Raw genomic sequence first — 20,536 nt, forward strand, 5'->3', positions numbered from 1 at the left:
AATAAGTATGGGTCATGATCACACATCCATACAAACCAAGAAGCTCTTAAACATACGGCTGGCATTAATATGGCTAAAAAGGGATAAAGACATTAATTATATTTGTTTGTCTAAGGTACTTTTACAAAGAGAAAAAATACATCTTTGGTGTCTTTAGTTTGGTCTAAAGAGAACATGTCACTTTTAGAATGACTTAATTCATGCATTAAAACTATTCATAGCTTTTTTGTTTTTTGTACATAAGATGGGATACAAATACATATATTTAGTACCATCACATAAGTAAAATTAAGCATATAGTAGAAGTTAAAAATATAGAATTAGAATATACAAATATCTCCACAGCTGTTGTGACAAATAAGCTATTTATAAGTTAGCAAGTATTATTAGGAATACTTTTTATTGAAATGATAACGTTGTAAAGCCAGATTTTAAATTCCTATAACATGTCATTCTGTTAATGTTTAAATAATGCATTTCCCCTCCTTAATTAAACAAATATGGTATTTTAAGTGTACTTGCCTCTTTAGATTATTCTTGTCGCTACACGATATCAGTTAAGTGATAGGAGTAATTACAGGAGAAGCATCGGATCAATTATCCCAATGATTCTCACCATGCTATCTTTACATCCCACTGGTGTACAAAGTGACACAAAAGACAGATAAATCACAGGTGGCTTCAGATGGGTGAACACTGAGTTGGTTTGCTAGTCCTCATATAAATAAACAGAGCAGTAGGGTTAAGTTTCCTAATAACAATCCCAAAAGATAGTAGTAGGGGCATCCTTTGAATGACAAAACAAAATTCAGTTTCAGTCTATAAAGGCTACGTATGGAAGATTTTCTTTAGATGAGTAAGTCTAGTTCATTTTTGGAACCATATTTAAAGTACAAACATATGATCAAGAAGTTCCATACAGTATGTTCTATATTGACATACAACAAATACATTCTTAAGTTTGAATCAAACACTAAAATTGGTAGAAGCAAATACTAATATGAAGGATACATTATACACCAAATTATTACATGGAAAATGTTGCAACTTGATTTACTAAACCTACAAATTACATTCTCTTTTTAAGCAGTGACTGCATATCATTCTTATTTATATGCCAAGGAACATTGTTACTATTTGTTTTTATTTATATAGGGCCATCATATTCCACAGCGCTGTACAATGGGTAAACAGGAAATAAAACATAATGGACAACAATTTTTAATTCAGGAACATAAGGTAAGAAGGGTATATATAAATATATACATTTATACGCTACGGAATTTGATGGTGCTGTATTAAACAATAAATAAAAATAATACGTACATTTTATCAGCTGACCATCCGTTTAGAAGCCTTGCACAGAAAAGTTTACATTGCTTTTCCAAGTAGGCCATAGCCAACATCATCACGAAGGAGGCATTATTTTGTGAAGATGTTGTAAAAGCTTCAGGTAAACTCCAGTTTAACAGTCCACTGATACACTGACATACACTACCATTCAAAAGTTTTCATGGGAAAACAAGAGCATTATTAGCTGTAACATAATTGCAAAAGGGTTTTCTAGTGATCAATTAGCCTTTTGAATGTGGATTAGCAAACACAACATGCCATTGGAACACAGGTGTGATAAAGGGTCTGTGTCCGCCTATGAAAAGATATTCCAATAAAAACCAGCCATTTCCAGCTACAAGTTTTTTTAGAACATTAACATCTGAGCTGTATTCCTGATCATTTTGTGTTATTTTAATGGACAAAATCTGCTTTTCGTTCATAAACAAAGACATTTCTAAGAGATCCCAAACTTTTGAACATGTAAGTGGTCTCTGTGAAGCAGGCATGCCTGTACTTCTCATGTGGAAAAGACTGGTTTCAACACCACAAAATAAACACAGACCTACTGTTAGAGTAACCAGATATCCCCTTTTAGACTTTCAACTACAGACACTATTTGCGCCTAAAAATTCCCTAACCTAAATATCGACAATTTACACTGATGTTAATGTTCACAGCGACCAGTAGCAGCAACTGTAGACTCTACCGTTATGGATGTGTTTACATACATTATCACCTAAATGCAATATATGGAAAAGTTGCCGATACACAAAGAATGCGATTGTATCCTTATTTTGAAACGCTGGTGGGGAGTCAATAGCCAGGCAATAAAAATATTTTAGGATAAATGTAAGTAAGGAAGCTTTTCTCTATAGCCGTCATCTCCCACACAAGCCACATCATTACTGAGCTGGGGGAGCACAATGTGCACAGTAACATCCGGCAGGGGAAAGGTCTGCAGCCACAATACAGTTCTGCTATACAACAGTTGAACATGATAAACAATGAAATTAAGAATATTCACAGTCAAGGCACGAAAGTTTGCTGTAGAGCCTTTACAGATGAAAATGTTTATAAAATCAATGTATGAATCATTATTTTCCATTGCACACCCCCCAATAATATAATATTACTTCCACAATATAAAAAATGAGGTTGAAGTATTTGGATGTCAAAGGAATGTATTCACTAAAACATTAAATGAGTTGCAGGCTCAGCTCACTATGCATCAAGAATGGTGAACCCTTGGCAAGTTTCTCATGTGAGATGGGTGAAGTTGGCCCTGCTTAATGTGTAGTTTAATGTGTGCCCTGTCAAGAAATTTCACTAATTTAACTATGATTTATGCAGGGCCAACTATGTTGCAGAATATCAATAGGGATCGCCATTTATTATACAGAGTGAAGTCAACAGAAAGCTACCAATGTATTAATAAAAGCTACCAAGTTGCTACATTTAGGATGTCACTCAAAGTTGTATAGATTTAGGCATACTAAGGTTGCTGATGATTTCATTTGATTCAATACTCCGGAAAATAAAAATCTACAAAATAACAAGAACTGGTTGGGATGGGAATGGGATTGCTGGTTGGTATTGGATAAATCCCAAGAGTTGTTCATTGTTGAGCAGTCTGTGTACAAAGAACATTTTTGTGAAAGCAAGCATGGCCATTTGGCTGGGCTTAACTCTGCTACTACCTTGTCAGGAACAAGCAAGAGATACACAAAACATGATCGCCTTCAGTTTTCAGTATTGGTACAACAAAACTACTACCTTGAGAAGTTTTTGTATTCTAAAGACCTATGAAATGACAAAGACTGATCTACAATGGGAACGTAGGCAAATGAAATACTATGGATGTTTTTGTGTACACATTATCCAATTTTACAATGCAGATATTTACTTGCCACGAATATTCCACTCTCTTATGAGAGTGAGTTGTAAATATCAATAATTGGTTTTGTTCGTACAACATCAATGCCATGGCAGTACCATTAGCTAATTGTTACAAAAATGTTAATGTAAGGAGCAACTTTTTGCTCACCAGCCTTGACAAAACAGCACCCCAGGCAAGCTCCTTTGTTGCCCTACATATCCACATCCCATGTCTTTTTTACATATACATTAAGAATGCCAATATAGGCATATATCTCTTTTTACACATTGGAGGCATTTTCTAAGGCGACTGCCAGCATCTGCTTGGTCGACGGACACATGGCAGCTTCCTGACTTGCCTCACACTAAGGCCAGCCCTGGTGTCAAAAGCCATGAGGGAGCCATATTATACTGAGAAGAAATTCTTTCTTTACTATATGAAAATAGACAGCACCTCATTCTAACTACATTTTCACTGGTTTTGCCACCTTGAGTAGGCTTGCCTACACCGTTAAAGTATGTCAATAGACAATAGCTTGTGATCTACCACATAGTTCTGCCTATGTGTATATTAAAAGAGTTGGATCTGCGATGTATCTACTCCAATGCACCATAACATTATATCCTCTAATAGGTAGCCTTCAAACCTGTACATGATGGCAAGGAACCCTTACCCTGTTGTCTTCTTGGACCTCCCAATCTGGAGATAAAGCTGTTGTTATGTGCTGCCCTTGGGTGCAGTTGGAGAACTGGAAAAGACTGGAAAATAGCCTTCTGTTCTCCTGTGTGTCTGCAAATATTGCATCCTGGAAATTCACTCCATGTGGGAGTAAATTATAATTCTCATCCATTCTGCATAGGAGAAACAAATCAAAAAGATGAATTACATTTTCCAATTCAAACACTGTTGTGTCACAGAACAAAACATCCATATAGCTGGGTTGTGATTAATAGTTCCACAAGCAAGAGAAACTTTACTAACCAAATAATATCTCTACGTGTAAACATAGCACTAAAACGTCAGCTCTGCAACAACCACATCATGCAAGATTTTTTTTTTTTCTTTCTTTTATATGCTCCTACAAAATAATGCAATCAGTTTATGAAAATTATTTTTAGCTAGACATTCTTGCAAAATTAACTGAAATTTGGATTTTTCTGCAAGTGAGGCTAACGGGTTGGCTTGACTTGGACTGGTACACTTATGATTGAGGGAACATAGCAGGGACACGTAACACAATGTTACATGACCCCACTGTAAAAGTGCATGCAGCTGTTAAAAAAAAAAAAAAAAAAAAAAAAAGATGTGAACAAGGTAAGGGGTATGGCAACGAGTAAGTAAGAGACTGACTGGGTAGGGGAGTGAGTATGTCTATATGTTAGAGTGTGTATGTGTGTATGTGTGCTGGTTTCAGGAAAATATCACATTCTACTAACTTGCATGACAGCATAGGTGATGTGTATAAATAATGAGAAAACACTGCTCTCTGTGAGCACACACATGGATGATTCTATAAAGAATGGGATCTTGTAAGTACTAAAAGTCAAGACTGGATGCTCTCCAGGTATACCTACAGGTTTGGGAAAAGAAAAGAGGAAGATAATTTTAATTAAAAACACTGTGTGATCGTGTGCCTCTGGGACAAACTCAAGGTCCAGAGTACAAAAGAGTCACTGTATTTTCATAATAACATACTTCACTTGTATTAGTAAGTTACAATGCTACTATTTTATTATGACTTACCAAGATCTTTGTTGACCTTTTTAAGTAAAATGGTAGTGGATACACTCTCTCTTTACTGAGGTGCTATATACAGTATGTGGAATAGGCTTGTGGCAGAAGTGGTTAAGGTTGATACAGTAAGTAAATTTAGCATATGTTATCACGAATCTAAGACAAGGCCAGGATCAATGATCAAGGGATTAGTCTTTACATCAGGACAAAATGGGCAGACTAGATGGGTCAAATGGTGCTTCTCAAATTCTGTGTTCCTATGCTAGTGGAGGGAGTAGCATGTAAACATGCAGACACGTGGGGGAAAAAGTATTAGAATTACAAAAGCCTTAGATGTCCATTCTTCAGATGTAACCCCCTTAACACCAAGAGCAGTGACCTTTGAGGTGTTGAAAGTTGACCACGTGTTGTTTTAGGAGGTGAAGTTGGCTCTCTCTTCTGTGAGCAGTACAGCAATTTTATTTCCCCCCCTAATTGCCCTTGCAATAAGCTGTATTCTACCTTAACAGAATGATAGAGGTCCAGTTTTAATGAACAACATTTTATTAATAAGTGATCATTATATTGCGTTTTGCATTCTGCAACAATGTTTTCACAGGCTCTAAGAAAATGTTAAAAAATATATCAGCTATTATGACACAGTTTTGTCAGTTATTTCCCCAATGAGGTACAGTATAAATGTTGTATCAGAAAGATGCAGTATTGCTACCAGATGATCAGAATTGGACATCAAAATATCGAATGAAGTAGCAGCATTGAAGCTCTAACATCACTAGGAGGCAAAGTAATTAGTTAACGTACTCTTAAAATACACACATCTAGCGGCTTAATTGCCATGAAGACACTTATCACACAGGAATCAAATGGATCAAATGACCTGACACCTTGGTCCCAGAGAGAGGACGGTCTAAACAAAAATACTTCTGTTTTGTTTTTTCAAGAAACCTTTTAATTAGAAGTTCTTTCCTGCATATGTTTTTGAGATTGCAGATTCTCCATATGTTTAGAATCTTTTCTCTTTTAAACTTCTCTCCTTCCACTTACTATTTTTGTCGTAGCTGGTTTTCTCACCAACATATTTTACATTTTTTGTGAATTATGTTTGGTTTTTCATCCAGACATTTATATTTTCTTTTATTAATCCAATTCATAGTATTCTTTTTTAAACATGCCTATGGTGTTTGGGTTTATTTAGACTAGAATTATTAAATATTCTCCATTTAAAACATGTTATTTATTATATGACATTCCAAAAAATTAAACAAAGCCTGTTTTCAAAACGAGACATTTTACAATCCCAATAAGGGGCAATTATACTTGCTTTTGTTAGTCCCTCTTGTTAGTATCCAAGCTCTTTTACTGAACCAGGTCACTCATGAGACCTAGGTATCAATACATGCTTAACTACTTTTAAGAAACCTTTTTATTCTTGGCAGTGGTGGTGATCAACATTAACGGAAGTTCCAAATCTCAAGCTCCTAGTTGAGCGTTAAAAGATCATTAAACATATAAGAGCACTTCATGCATCATTGAGAATGGTTACAGGAGAAGGAAATCGATTACATGTATAGATGTGCATGCTTTAAAACATCCTACGATCTGCATTACCTCTCTAATCAAACCACCATACTTTCCTTGCATTGTACCATAAGTAGAGTGTTATATAGGAAGTTTGCCAAATGTCCAACATGATTCCTCAAAATCTCATTATTCTGTCCCAGACTGTCCAAATAAGAAGTTATGAGCTTAGCATGTTGGTGTACATTTCGTAATGCAATCTATAAAATCACAGTTATGTATTTAGTAAGGAAGATATCAACACTGGGATACCATGACATCTTCCAAGGCCAGGTACAAATACCAAGCAGCAACTAGTGGAGGTTTAACAGATTGGATCATAGACCACTCTAATTACAGAAATAGGATTGGCCTACATATTACAACTGCTTGTGGCTCCTTCACAAAGAATAGATGGCATTTCCTGACTTGGGAAAGAATTTGGGCCACCATTATAAGTACAAGTACAAGGGCAACTTTAAAAGGATTCAGAGTCTTTAAAAGAGGTTGATAAAGACAGACCACTGCATATTGTGCTTGATAGTGTATTTAGGACTACACTTGAGTTCTTTGTAAAAAGTAGTAGATGGAAATATTCACATACCTGAAAAGGATTTTAATGTTTCCAATGACACTATGCATTAAGCTCTCAATAAAGGGTATTTTCTATAAAAAAGCTACCTACCAGTTATGTTAACATTTGCTAACACATTATGACATGTACATGCAATAACAATGCTATTGACTTCTAATTACCTTGCTTATGTGCTTTTAGTGGTTTAAATGTTGATTGAAGTCAAATTTGTTTAGTGCCACTTTAAGTTAATTTGACCATATCTCCTTAGTAGCTTGGATTGCAAGTTCATTGGTAACTTTAAAAAGAGCTATCTGTTTTAAAACACTACTCAGATCAGGTACCTTTTAATATATTTGTTAAAACTATCTGGTTTGGATGATATACAACATTTTATCATGTTGGTTAAACACAACCAGAGCCTATGTTTTTAGACAAACTTGACTATGGACTTGCATGCATGGCATGTATGACCCTGCATGACTATGGGTACAGCATAATGAAAACCAAGGACATGATCACCTATGGGATATAGTAAGAGAGATGCATCAAAACCTTGGAGCTGCCCAAAGTTACAAGATACTGCAAGAGCCAGAAGTCTTTAACTCTTCATGCAAGAGACAACTAATGTACCCCACAGATGCAGCTAAGGAGAAGTGAAAGGATTGACTGTATCAATCACAGATCTGGCTACTGATTTACCCAGTAGCTTGACCTATACAAAAGTCAGATTGCACACAGTATGATACAGTCAAAGTGCATAAACCAAAGATGTATGGTACAAATTACCGTAAATATACACACAAAGATCAGAAAATGGTCATTCAAAATACACACGGCTAGTACATTGAGAAGTGTCAATGCGAGTGAATACAGAATAATACTGTGACATTTCACATACAGATAGACTGCGCACAACTTTTTATTTAAACGAATGAATTGTTACAATGATCCGGCTCTAAATGGCATACCTGAGAAAGAAGAAATAGGACTGATCCTGCACCACAGTGTGAGAGTGGCAGGAGAAGTATCCCAGTCCGGTCAGGTTAAGCCTGGATCCTGCAGGTACCTCCAGCATGCTGCCCCACGCCTGGTCACAGAGCATCTCAATCTCGGCTGCATAGAAGAGCCCCCCATCACCAGCCTCATAGTGCCACGGCAGGTAGTTATAGATATTGTACGTTTCCTGATGGACGGCCAGAACTTTTGCAAAGACTATAATCTCTGCGAGCTCCGCTCTGCATCCCTCACTCAGGGGTCTCCAGTCCGAGGGTAACTGACACCCTAAGGTGCAGCTTGCCAACACCAGCGCGATAAGCACCGCTGGAAGCATCATGGATCGGCGGCTTTATGTGTCTAAATGCAGATGTGAAACAAAGTAAACTTCTTCACTGCTAAACTTTATACAGATCTTTCAAGAGCCATCATTATTAGAGTTTATACAGATTGCCCTAACGAGGTCGTCTAATAAGCGATCTAACAGAATCAGCGTTTTTAGTAAAGCAAGTAGCCAACGCATATCACATTTGCATGCTTGATCCGAATACCGTGAGCTCGGCGACAACTACCCAAACTCTACAGAACGCCTGTCTGTTATGGGACAAGGGCGCAAGCTGCCGATTTAAAGAGTATGCGGAAGCCGTGTCCACGCCCATGTATTTGTGAAGTCACAGGGTAGGCGTTCTGGGGCGGGGATACAACACTTCCAAAGATTGGAAATACGTTCAGTAAATACGAGGGACTAAAACCATCTTTGGAGGTTGCTATGTATTATCGAAAACAGATAGTATCAGCTACAGTTCAAATATATAATGTTATATAATGTATCTTTACAATATGTGTCATTCTTCATTGTATAAAAAGCTAGAGATATTTTTTTTCTTTTGGCCAATGTGAAAGATTTCGAAGAATAGATTTACTGAAGATTATGTGATAAAATTGGGTATGAAAATTTTAACTTACTATAATATAATAATATTTCCATTAACAATATATTATATTATTACTCCTTAAGGGCTCCAGGGCACTAATGCCACAAAAATAAAGCATTTACATTCTGAAAGTGTATTACTTAAAGGGACAGTTAAAATGTCCACTACAGGCATGACAAATGCACTTTAAAATACTTTTGTAAGTACTTTACTCCTCATTTCTGCTGGGAGATTGATCCACTTTTCTACCACCCTCTTGGTAAAGTAAAACTCATTTACATTACATTTAGAATAACTCTCTCTTCTCTTCGCAAAGCTGTGTATACTTAGATCCCTTAGTCTTTCCTGATTTTTATGCTGCATACCATTGATCATTGTAGTAATCGTTCCCCTGACTCTTTCCAGAAAGTCAATATATTTCTGGACATAGGATCTCCATAACTGTATGCAATACTCAAATAAAGATCTGACTATAGAACTGTAATGTAGCATAAGGAGGACACTCTGCTATTAAATGCATAAAAGTGCCTATGATGGCTGGAGTGGCCCTTTAAATATAAAATGGCATTGCCAGACTCACCAGTTTTAAAAACAAGTAGATGTTGTTTCATTTTATTCTGTTAAATGTTAATGACATTGTGAAAGGGTATAAAGGGGATGACTATTATTCATTACGCCAATGCAACAGAAAGGGGACTGTGATGGATGCCAGGTTCGTATGGCAATTTGGCTTGTTCAACCACCAGGAACACTTGTTCAAAAGTTTCACAGCCTCGCTGGTCTGCATTATACAAGCATATGTTATTAAACAAATTGCTAATATAGCATCCCCCTTTTCATTCATTTAGTAAAGAAGATTATAGGGGTCCGGGTTTTGTTATTTATCATTAGCTTTTATAATTCTTACCTGTTTCAACTGGATATACAACTAAATGAAATATTATTATGATTAACAAATGACACCTTGGTCAGATACTTGGACTGGTGCATCCCTTCAGATCCATTCAAAAGATAATGGATTATTATAGAGTAATGTGAGCAGCATTTGTCTGCTACTGTCTTCCATTTTAAGGCACTAAAAGAACAGTACTTGTGTCAGTACTTGTGTCACCCAATGGCTGGATTAATAGCGAACACACGGAGCAATTGCTCTTGGGTCCTAGGCTTCTGAGCAGCCCTGCACCAATTGCTCCAGGCCCCTAGTGTTCAGATGGATCCTCATCTCTCGCCTGTCCTACAAGGCAATCATTCTTCTTCACCATCACAGCTCAAAATGACATGATTTCTCGGCATGTGGTCTCAATGAGGGAGGATGACTGCCGTATTTTGCAGGAGTACAGTGCGTATATACATTGTGTGAGCAGTATCGCTTTCACTGTAGGGCGACTTTACCCTGTGTTATGGATTGCACCACCTGGGCCAAAAGGTGCCAGCCCTCCTCAGGAGTGGGCCAAAAGGTGCCAACCCTCCTCAGGAGTGGGCCAAAAAGGTGCCAGGAGTGGTTGGCCTACCATATTTTCTATAACAGAGCATCAATGACTCATCCAGGAGGTCACAAAAGAACCAAGACTAACATGTAAAGAACTACAGGTCTCAAATGCCTCAGCTAAGGTCAGTGTTCACAATTCCACAAAAAGATAGAGACTGTGTCAAATGGCATCCATAAGAGGGTTGCAAGGTGAAAATCACTGCTGCCAAAAATAGCACAAAGGCTTGTCTCACAATTGCCAAAAATCATCTTGATGACCCCCAAGACTTTTGGGATACTATTCTGTGGACACGCAAGTCAAAAGTGGAACTTTTTGGAAGGTATGGGTCCCATTACATCTGGCGTAAAGCTAACACAGCATTCCACAATAAGAACATCATACCAGTCAGACACAGAGTATATAGACTGCTGTTCAAAACTTTGGGGTAACTTAGGTGTGCAAACGTAATTGCAAAAAGATTTTCTAATGATCAGTCAGCCTTTTAAACGCAATGTGCCATTGGAACACAGGAGTGATGTAGCTGGTAGATTTGTAGATATTCCATTAAAAGTCAGCCATTTCCAGCTACAATAATCATTTACAACATCTACACTAGATTTCTGATTCTATTGATCAGCAAACATATATAGTGTATATCCAGCAAGTGATATAGCAGAGGGGGGGAGGAGGAGAATATAACAGTAGGAAAAAAGATTGCAAGAGGCAGAAAGCAGAGAACAAGAGCTTGTTTAAGGCAGGAAATCGAGAGAAGAAACCCTTCCTGTATAATTGCTTCAGGAGCCAAAGCTCCTTAACTGGCTTTGGTCACTAGGTTTCACACAAGTCTTCCTCCTTGCATCTGCAACAGTAATAACGTAAAACATTATGCCTTGCAAGTCTGTACACAAGTAAGCCTAAGGGGAGGAAGCATTCAGAATGTTCGCAGGAAAAGTTTATAAACTTTTGCCTTTATGACATTTTACAGGTCAGGTGAACATTCCTGGTCACTTATGGAGTTTCTTCATGCTATCCTGGTGAGCCTGCTTGGCAGAGACTGGTGAGGAGTTGGGCTGAGGACACATCTCAGATTTCCATCAACTATGCAGGAATCTTTGGAGCTCTCCCATATCCCAAACAACCTCATTCTTGGGCCATGGAGTGTAAACGCTATGTAGTGTGTGATGGAGGGCCTGACCTAACTGATGTTCTGAAGCTGATTTGATCGCATTCACTTGGTGCAAGACGATTTGCCATTGTCTATATGGCAACATCACCAATATATGGCATCATCAGCTAACAGCTGACATACACTCAAGGACCAAAATGTCATATTCATCCAAAGCATGCAAAACCATTTTGCCCCAATACCTGCATTTTCACATGCATACCTAGGAACATGTAAATAAAGTTTGCTTTGTATGCAAACACAAATATAGTCAAATATAAGCCTTGCATTTCTGAACTCACTCCTGTCACTGTAGCCTCAGCTGTCATCCAACACTGACTGGCAATCAAATGAGACAGGAGAATAAGGATTTACCTGTCAACTGCAGGCAGACTTCAGGAAGCTCTTTTCAGAGCCTCATTGTCGCTCTCTACCCAGGCTGCGGAGCTGCATGTCTTTTGTTTCCCTGTCTTGCTGTGGTCCATTTCTGGATTTATGTATGTTCTGTCTTGAACCTTTGAGTCCTTTATTCCAGTCTTGCACTTTGCTTCAGCTATGTTTCCTTTATAAGGTGTGCCCCACCCATGTGTTCTGTTTGTCTCAGTTTGCAGTCTACAGGTATGTCTCTCTGATATGTGTATAGATTCAATGTTCAGTTTATTAGTACTTCCGTAGGCAGGGTTTAGCGGTCGGACCCACCGTCATTGGAGTACTTTGGCGTAGTGGTGGGCTAAGCATACTATGGCCATAAGATGTGACGGAATCTCCAATAGTTATCGTATAGTCCTAGGCTAGTTCCTGTATTTGTGTGTCAGTCTGTGATGTAACCTGTGGGCTGTCCAGTCCTGTATCCCCGGTACAGGGGTGTCCTGTCTTGAATCCCCGGTAGAGGGGTGTCCTGTCTTGAATCCCCGGTAGAGGGGTGTCCTGTCTTGAATCCCCGGTAGAGGGGTGTCCTGTCTTGAATCCCCGGTAGAGTGGTGTCCTGTTCATGTCGGATCTTAAGTATTCCTTGTCTTGTTCCCTGTTGTGCCCTTATGTATTTCTTGTCTGGTTATGTTTCTTGCTTGTCCCCTGCTCCTTGCTCTGTCCCCCTTGCTTGCTATGTGTACTCTGCTTAGCTTCCATACTCTCAGCCTGCAGCATCCTGCACATGATTCCACTGCTATGTCTCATGCCTGCTCCAGGGTGCCTGCAGGATATCTCCAAGTTCTGCTCTGTTCTGTCATCATCCGCTGCTATGTCAGGGCGCTGGTATGTGGCTGCACAACCCTAGATGCCCACCAGGAGAGTGCTGTCGCCCTGCACCAGGCCCTGTCCAACTCCGCTACTGCACCGTAACTCCTGCACACAATCTTTGGGCGCTCTGGGTCTTTACAGTCGTCTGTATGGACCCGGTTCCTGACATTCATCAGCAAAAAAATAAATAAAAATGTTACCATTTAGCAGCAACAAATTGATGCACATCACTCCCCAGTGGTATGTCCCTTGCACCTGGACCACAGCAATCGATATTTGAGAATAGAAATCCCAAACTCTCCTGCCTTGTCATTAGTATAAGGATGTTGGGATCGGCCTGACCGTTTATCTATCTACCTCAGTATTTTGATTACTCCCGCATCTGTTTTTTTTGTCTATTTTTTAACTTTTTAACATTTTTTTTTTTAAGCGTGAATACATGTGAACTTTTAAGTACTCGCTGTTAAGGAATATGAATTTCTAAGTGGCTTTACAACTATAACCCACTTTCTCCATCTTTACATGGGATCCAGTAGGCCAACTGCTGCTCCAAACCTCTATGTAATCTGATATAAAGTAGTACCACCTCTGCCCCCAAGTGCTCCCCTTAACCCCACATACGGGAACATGTTAGAGGTGGAGCTTGGGTACAAAGGGTAGGCTTTGCTATGCATGAATAGTGGTTTGCCCTAAGTGGGTATGGAAGGTGCAGGACATGGAACATCCAGGCATCATTACCCTAACCCAGAGAACAAAGGGCTGGCTGTAAGCCTTGTAATCATCTGAGATACCAAAAGCCTATGGGGCACATCCAAATAGTTCCAAACAATGCTTAGAGAAGCTTACCGTAAAAAGACACATTTATCCTGTGGAGTTCACATTCAGAATCTCACCCTTCTATCAAATGAAAAAACCTAGATTTTATCTCCTCACCATTTTACCATCTCCTCCATCATGATGTCTCTTTTTACCCTGATCACCTATGGCTGACTGAGGATTTGCCTTTGCTCACTCTATACCATCTGGCCTAACTCCTGATTTCACCCGTTTACTTGAAATAGATATTTTAATAACCATGACCCAAACAAGCTTCAACCATTCTATGAACAGCTGAACTAAAACATTTAAACCCGAGCATTTAAAATACCACATCATATAAAACTTTGAAGTCCAGGTTATAAAGTAAAAGATCTAAGGAAACTTGCTTAATAATTTAACAGCAGGAGAACAAGATGCCAAAGCTTGTCTGAAAATGTGCTGAACATCAGTTCTCAGAACGGTTCCAATGTCACATCAAAACTAAATTTAGATAGACAGACAGATAGATAGATAGACAGAGATATTAAACAATCAACAAACTATTATTTTGAGATGGCTACCTCTGAAAATGGTTAAACAAAGTAAGTAAAAGTACTAGATTATAATATATGTATACAACACAAATTAGTTAAAATTAGGGAAGGGAGGTAGGAATGATGGGCACATATGGTAGTATAAATATCACCATGAGTTTGAGGGCTGCAGAGTACTGTGATATACTTATACTCTCCATTTGGATATGCGCTAGGTGTTTGGACTTCACTGTTGACCATCCTTGCTTAAATTGTCTATTCCAGACTGCCAACACTGTTTTTAGCTTACATGTGTGTCTGAATCATGCACCTGTTCCTGATTTCTGGCTGATCCTGACTTCTTCTGGCTAGACCCCTGCAAGTCTTTTGAGTTCCACCCTGCACCTGTTCCTTAATACGGGTGCTGACCTCTGTCAGTACTGTTCTAGATTCGGAGACCCTGCATGCCATCTATGCTTCAAAGACTGGTTCTAGTAACTGTCTGCAGATAGCTCTAACCCATTCTAATATACCTAGGTGGGTCTCCCTAACATTATGTTGGTTGGCCTCGTGCTTCACTCTGCACATTCCCAATACTACCCTTTTTATTACCCTGCAGGTGGTAAGGCAGACTTGTCCCTGTTTAAGCCTCTCTTATTTAGCTTCACCCCTCCCAGAATGTTTTTAATGTTTGTATTTCTAGTATTCTTTTAGAACTATGTGTACAGTACAAAAGTTTTAGACAGGTGTGCAAATACGCAGAAGGCAGTAAAACAGCTTCAAATTATGATTGTGATACCTACCGTGTCCGCCGCGGTCCCTCGTCGGTCTGCTGCTGGTGGGCGGCGCTTGCGCGATGAAGCGCTCCCGTCCTCTGTGTGACGTGCCCGCGGCACGTACACAGAGAGGACGTGCCGCGCGCACGTCTTCTCGGTGTACTGTGCGCGCGGCACGAGCACAGAAGGAGGGTCGCGTCAATGTGGCGCGCTCACGACGGACGCATGATAACATGCGAGCCGCCGTGGCACGCTCACGACGCACCCGTAGTAATGAACGAGCCGCCGCGACTCGTTTGCGGGGCTCGACTTATACTGCATCTGCCGGTGTGGCACACCCGCGGCGCTCGCGGGTGTAGCACAAGCAGATGCCGTTTTGTTTATTGTTTTTGTTATCGCGCCGACGCCATTAGTGTGCGCCGGTCGCGATGACGTCTGGCTCATTTGTTTCTTTTTGGTTTCTATAGTTTTTCCCGCCCTTCTTCCTATTTAAACCTTCTGTCCCATTAGTGCAGTGCCCGTTCAAAGAGTCACTTGTGTGTATCTCTGGGTTATTGTGAGTTACTTTATTCTGATTGATCTACGTGTACCTGACCTTGGCTTTGTTTCCTGACTTCGATTCTGTGCTGACTGCCCCAACCTTGGCTTGTTTCTCGTCTCGTGATCCTGTGCTGCCTGCCCCGACTTTGGCTTGTATACCGACTTTGCTCCTGTGCTGCCTGCCTCGACCGTGGAACTTCCTATACCCGTTGTGCTGTGCTACGCTACTGTCTCTGCATTGTGGGTGCATTATCCGTGTTGTCCTAGGTCCCGCATAACAATGATGCTCCCACCAGCATACTTCACTGCTGGTATGATGTTTTCATGTGGGTATGCGGTACTCTTTTTAGACCATATGTAGTGCTGTGGGTTCTTCATGAACCATTCAACCTTAGTTTCACCAGTCCACAAAACATTTGCCCAGTAGCGTTTTGGAGTGTCAAGGTGCTCTTTTGAAAACGTCAGGTGCACAGTAATGTATTTTTGGAGAGCAGCGGCTTCCCCCATGGTAGCGTGCCATGGACTCCATGCCTGTTCAATGTTCCATAGATATATGCACACATACACACAGAAAAGGACGTTGAAATGTAGCATTCCAAACAAATCAAAGATTGTCAATATTTTCAACAAATCTAAATTACTTTCTAGCTAAAGCACACAATGCAGGTTTACAATAATTACAGTATGCAGTAATTATATTTGGAGCAAAAACACATATTGAACAAGACAAGTTCTTACATCTGTGTTACTAGATTGTGCTGAAATAATATCAATCACTTTTATTACCGTTACTTTTACCACCAAAGCTATGAACCGTAATTTATCATTTGCAAAAGAATCAATACTTCTCTCTGGAAATAAACATTTGTTATAGCCTGCCACGCGGTGTATCAATGCTGCATTTTGAAATATTTATTTGTAAGGAGCAACAGTGAAGAATTTACTGCTAGAAGCACAAACCATCTTGATGAATTTGTATTCATTAATTCAATTTAATACATAGTGCTGAGCAAAGCTTTCTTTCACAACGTATAACTATTTATATATAGACTATTGCTTTGAATGTTTATAAAGTCATTCTTTTTCCTACAAATTACTGACAAGCGTTTGTATAACCCTATTAATATTTAAATTCAGTGATCATGTCTCTGATGCTCCAATATCTTGAAAATCAAGGCAGATGGAACCCAGTAGGCTGTTGCGCATACATCTAATGATTTTCAATAGCACAGAGTATTTCATCATGGGTTGTTCTACGTTAAAGGAACGATGGTTATTTTTCCGTGCCCTGACTGCTTCTTTAAAGTAAATCTAAAAGCAGGTGCAGCTTCTCTATGTTCCTGCAGAATGTTTTCTTTCTGGTTAATCTTCTTCATGTGTATACATTGTATTGTAGTGCCCGGAAAAATATTGTGACATGGATGGTACGACAAAGGCTGGTTGGTTTAAGGGTTCATTCTTGAATAAAGAGTTAATGGAAAGGTATGTGAAAATAAAACACCCCAGCATGTCCCTGGTGTGAGGAGGAAGCAAATCTTGTTAACCAAATAACAAAAAAGCTTCTATTTAAGATTTGATGAGCATATCTGGCTTAAACCTATTTGGCTTAAACCTATTTGGCAAAGAGTTTCATGTATCTTAAAACCTATTTACCTCCATGCATTTTGGTGCAGCTTTGGGTTAAAATAATATTATTTTTACTAGAAGAATGCACTTTTATGACTGTACCCTCCCCTTTGTTTCAACACTATAGGAAAGAGACCTCATGAACTCTCATATCATCCTTAGGACTTTATTGGCAAGAGTGATGGAAACAATTATTTGTATCGGTTCCCTGTTAAAAGTAATCCAGAAGAGGGTCAATTTTGCCCATATTTATGTATATATGTTGTAAGAATGTGGAAGCAGGATACTGGACCTTTAATGGGTAAGCCACCGATGTGTGGCCACCATTGTCAGCACCATGGAGAGGGGCAAATGGGCTGGGACACACAGGGATGTGATCAGTGTAACATGAGAGGTTACTGTGGTTGTGTTGACCGGCTATGTAATGTAAATCCAACCCAAACTCTCTCCCAATTTGGTTGGGTTTTCACCCTCTGCAAACATGACATCAAACAGCAAAGTAGGCACATGCAGAAAAGATATAAAGTGGGCAAAAACCTGTTACACTTGGGCTTCTATTAGGAAATGAATCAACCATTGGTCGTATGACCTCCTTTCTCTTTGATTTACAGTTTAATATGAATAATTTTCATAATTGTGCCCATGTTAACATGTACACAGGACCTGAGGCAGTGTTTAAGGATTTGCTCCTTCTGTGGGCTGTCTATATGGACCTTTTGGAGAATATGAGCACTGGTCAGTGTGCTTGTATAGACCCGTGTAGTAATATGTATTCTAGCCCTTGTATTACTTGGTAATTTGACCCGCTGGGTGGAAGCACACATTTTAAGTGAAAATATGTGGTACTGGGATAAATTAGACCATGCCCGTTGTATACATTCTGGGAAATTTGCTAAACAGGATCCCTAGCTGTGCATTCTTCTTGTAGATTACACGAGAAGCATTTCAAATGACAACAAAAACAAACTAAACTAAAGGCAAACATTATAGGGGCTAGTGGATTAGCATTGGTGGGATTTGGCCGTATAACAAACTTGTGTAACCACTTAATGGAATGAACGTTCTGCAACCAAAGCCAAATACACTTTATTTGACCTGTGCACTTAAACTTGCTTCCTTTGTCTGTGCTTGGTATCCCACTGAGGGGCCGCGCATGTGACTGAGACCACGGATCCTGTTTCCCACAGTGCTAAGAGAGGCCTTCTCTGAACCAAAACCTCTCCTGCTAAATGCTTGCTAGTCAACAATGATTGCCCTTTTACCACTGTCTGCATTGCATCTGGATAAACAGACCCAGGCAAATTTAATTTTGTCTGTGGGAAAAAATTAAATGCCAGAGGAATAACAGTCTAAGCAAACTGGTAAATAAGTGGGAAATAGCCAAGCTTTTTTAAAAAAATGTTTTTATTATTTTGGGTGCATTTGACAAAACATAGGTAATGGAAATTCAAAAAGATGCATATTGTTTTAGCAGGATCATTGGAAACAGGTGAGCAATCTCTTCTAGTACTGCCAATATGCATCAACATACTAGAGTGCAAGAGATCCAGTGTAATTTGGAAGACCAAGAGCAGTACGTCCATGTTAACAAATATTTTCCTCCCCTACTATAACTAGTGATTTGGATAAGGCCATTTTATCCTGAGAAAAAGAATATATGCTGATGTAAGACCTATTACCTATATTACTACTAACCAGCTAATTTGGCAGCAAATAAAAAAGCCTACAACTGAAATATAGATTTTGCATTTATAACTGGAATCTGATATTTATGCTACACAATGGCAAGACCAAGTAACCCGGTGGTAACCATCTATTGATAAAACTCCATCTTTCGGGCTCTTCTACCAGTCTGACACCAACCTATACAAATGATAGTTTATCAACAATTACCGTATGCCCTAATGCTTCAGATCATCAGTCATTGAGGAAGGAGGTGGGCTTCATAAACTATTCCTTTAGGTAACTATAGGTTTTAAGGTTTATATAGATAATTGTATAATAAATCATTCCGTATAAGGCAAATGTGCCTAATTACATACACCAATTGAGATGTGGATGGGCGCAGCATGTGATTGTGTAACAGCAGTCAAATGTCAACCAAGACAAAAGACTTGTATTCATACTGTACGTTGTCTACTTTTTGTTACACCCACCAACTTAAATATATACACACACATCTCTAATTATTATTGATTGATTTATATAATGCCATTATATGCTGCACATCTGCACAATGGGTAAACTGACACATAAACGAGGGCAATTTGGTAAAATAGCCATGTAAAAGGTAAATAGGTAAAGAATTCCCTGCTCAAACAGGCATATAGTCTAGAACATCCTGTACAGTTATATGAATTTTCAGAAAGGCTTCTGGATTTCAAATAACATAAAGGCTGCTCTGTTTTCTTTTTATCAGAAAATATCAACATTAGCAGCATTGTTTAATGGAAGGACTTTTCAACCAAAAAACAAAACTCTTTTTGTTATCAGAAAGGATACAGCCCTATTGTTATTTTCTAGGGCAACATATTTGTAGGCGTATAACACAAAACGTTGTATGTCTGTCGTTACACACCATGATAAGGGTGACCATGTTAAGTTGTGCTATAAATCACTACACAACAATAAACAATCTATCAAGGCAGATTGCCAGGCTTATACAAGATTTTGGTTTTAAAGCAATTCTCCTTAAATCCTTAATGACTCTTACAGTCACAAATACCGCCTGTACACAACCTAAATATATCTTCTGCCTACACGTGATACACACACGTTGCACATTCAATAAACCTGATTGTACACCCTAGCATTTAAATAGTCCCTCATAGTTATGCACATTTGAGCCCAGGCTTGCCACACGGCCTCCCAGAAATGCTACTCCGCCCTCCCCACATATGCCTTATACCCCCTGATATGCCTTATACCCCAGTATGCATTATACCCCCAGATATGTCACTCCGTCCTCCCCAGATATTCCTTATACCCCCCAGATATGCCATAGTGCCCTCATAGATTCACAGACCCGTTCACATCACACTGACACAATACTTTTATAAATAAATACAGGATGAATCTTCACTGGCCCCAGGATTTAGATCCCCCTTAGTTTGCCCCCCTTTACCTCTAACTGCACCTTAAGCTAACTTTATTAAATTAACCCTAAAGATCCCATTAACCACAACTGTCCCTAAATTAACCCTACAGACCCCATCAACCACAACTGCCCCTAAATTAACCCTAAACACCCCATCAACCACAACTGCCCCTAAATTAACCCTAAACACCCCATCAACCACAACTTCCCCGAAATTAACCCTAAAGACTCCATCAACCACAGCTGCCCCTAAATTAACCCTAAACACCCCATTAACCATAGCTGC

At 39.2% G+C, this 20,536-nt stretch overlaps 1 protein-coding gene across 1 annotated transcript in view; it reads right to left on the reverse strand.

Annotated features, from left to right (window-relative positions):
- LOC149298811 (coiled-coil domain-containing protein 3-like) overlaps window positions 1–8,412 on the reverse strand; it is a 31,570-nt gene extending 23,158 nt beyond the window's left edge. The window contains exons 1-2 of the mRNA XM_089487103.1: window positions 8,048–8,412; window positions 3,885–4,062 (exon numbers count right to left, since the gene is read on the reverse strand). Of these exons, the coding sequence (XP_089343229.1) occupies window positions 3,885–4,062; window positions 8,048–8,412 (543 nt within the window). The remainder of the gene's footprint in view (window positions 1–3,884; window positions 4,063–8,047) is intronic.
- Between the last annotated feature and the right edge of the window lie 12,124 nt (window positions 8,413–20,536).

Source organism: Sceloporus occidentalis, unplaced genomic scaffold (assembly GCF_023333645.1).
Source record: "Sceloporus occidentalis isolate IW3139 unplaced genomic scaffold, rSceOcc1.0.p SCAF_31, whole genome shotgun sequence".
Taxonomy (NCBI): domain Eukaryota; kingdom Metazoa; phylum Chordata; class Lepidosauria; order Squamata; family Phrynosomatidae; genus Sceloporus; species Sceloporus occidentalis.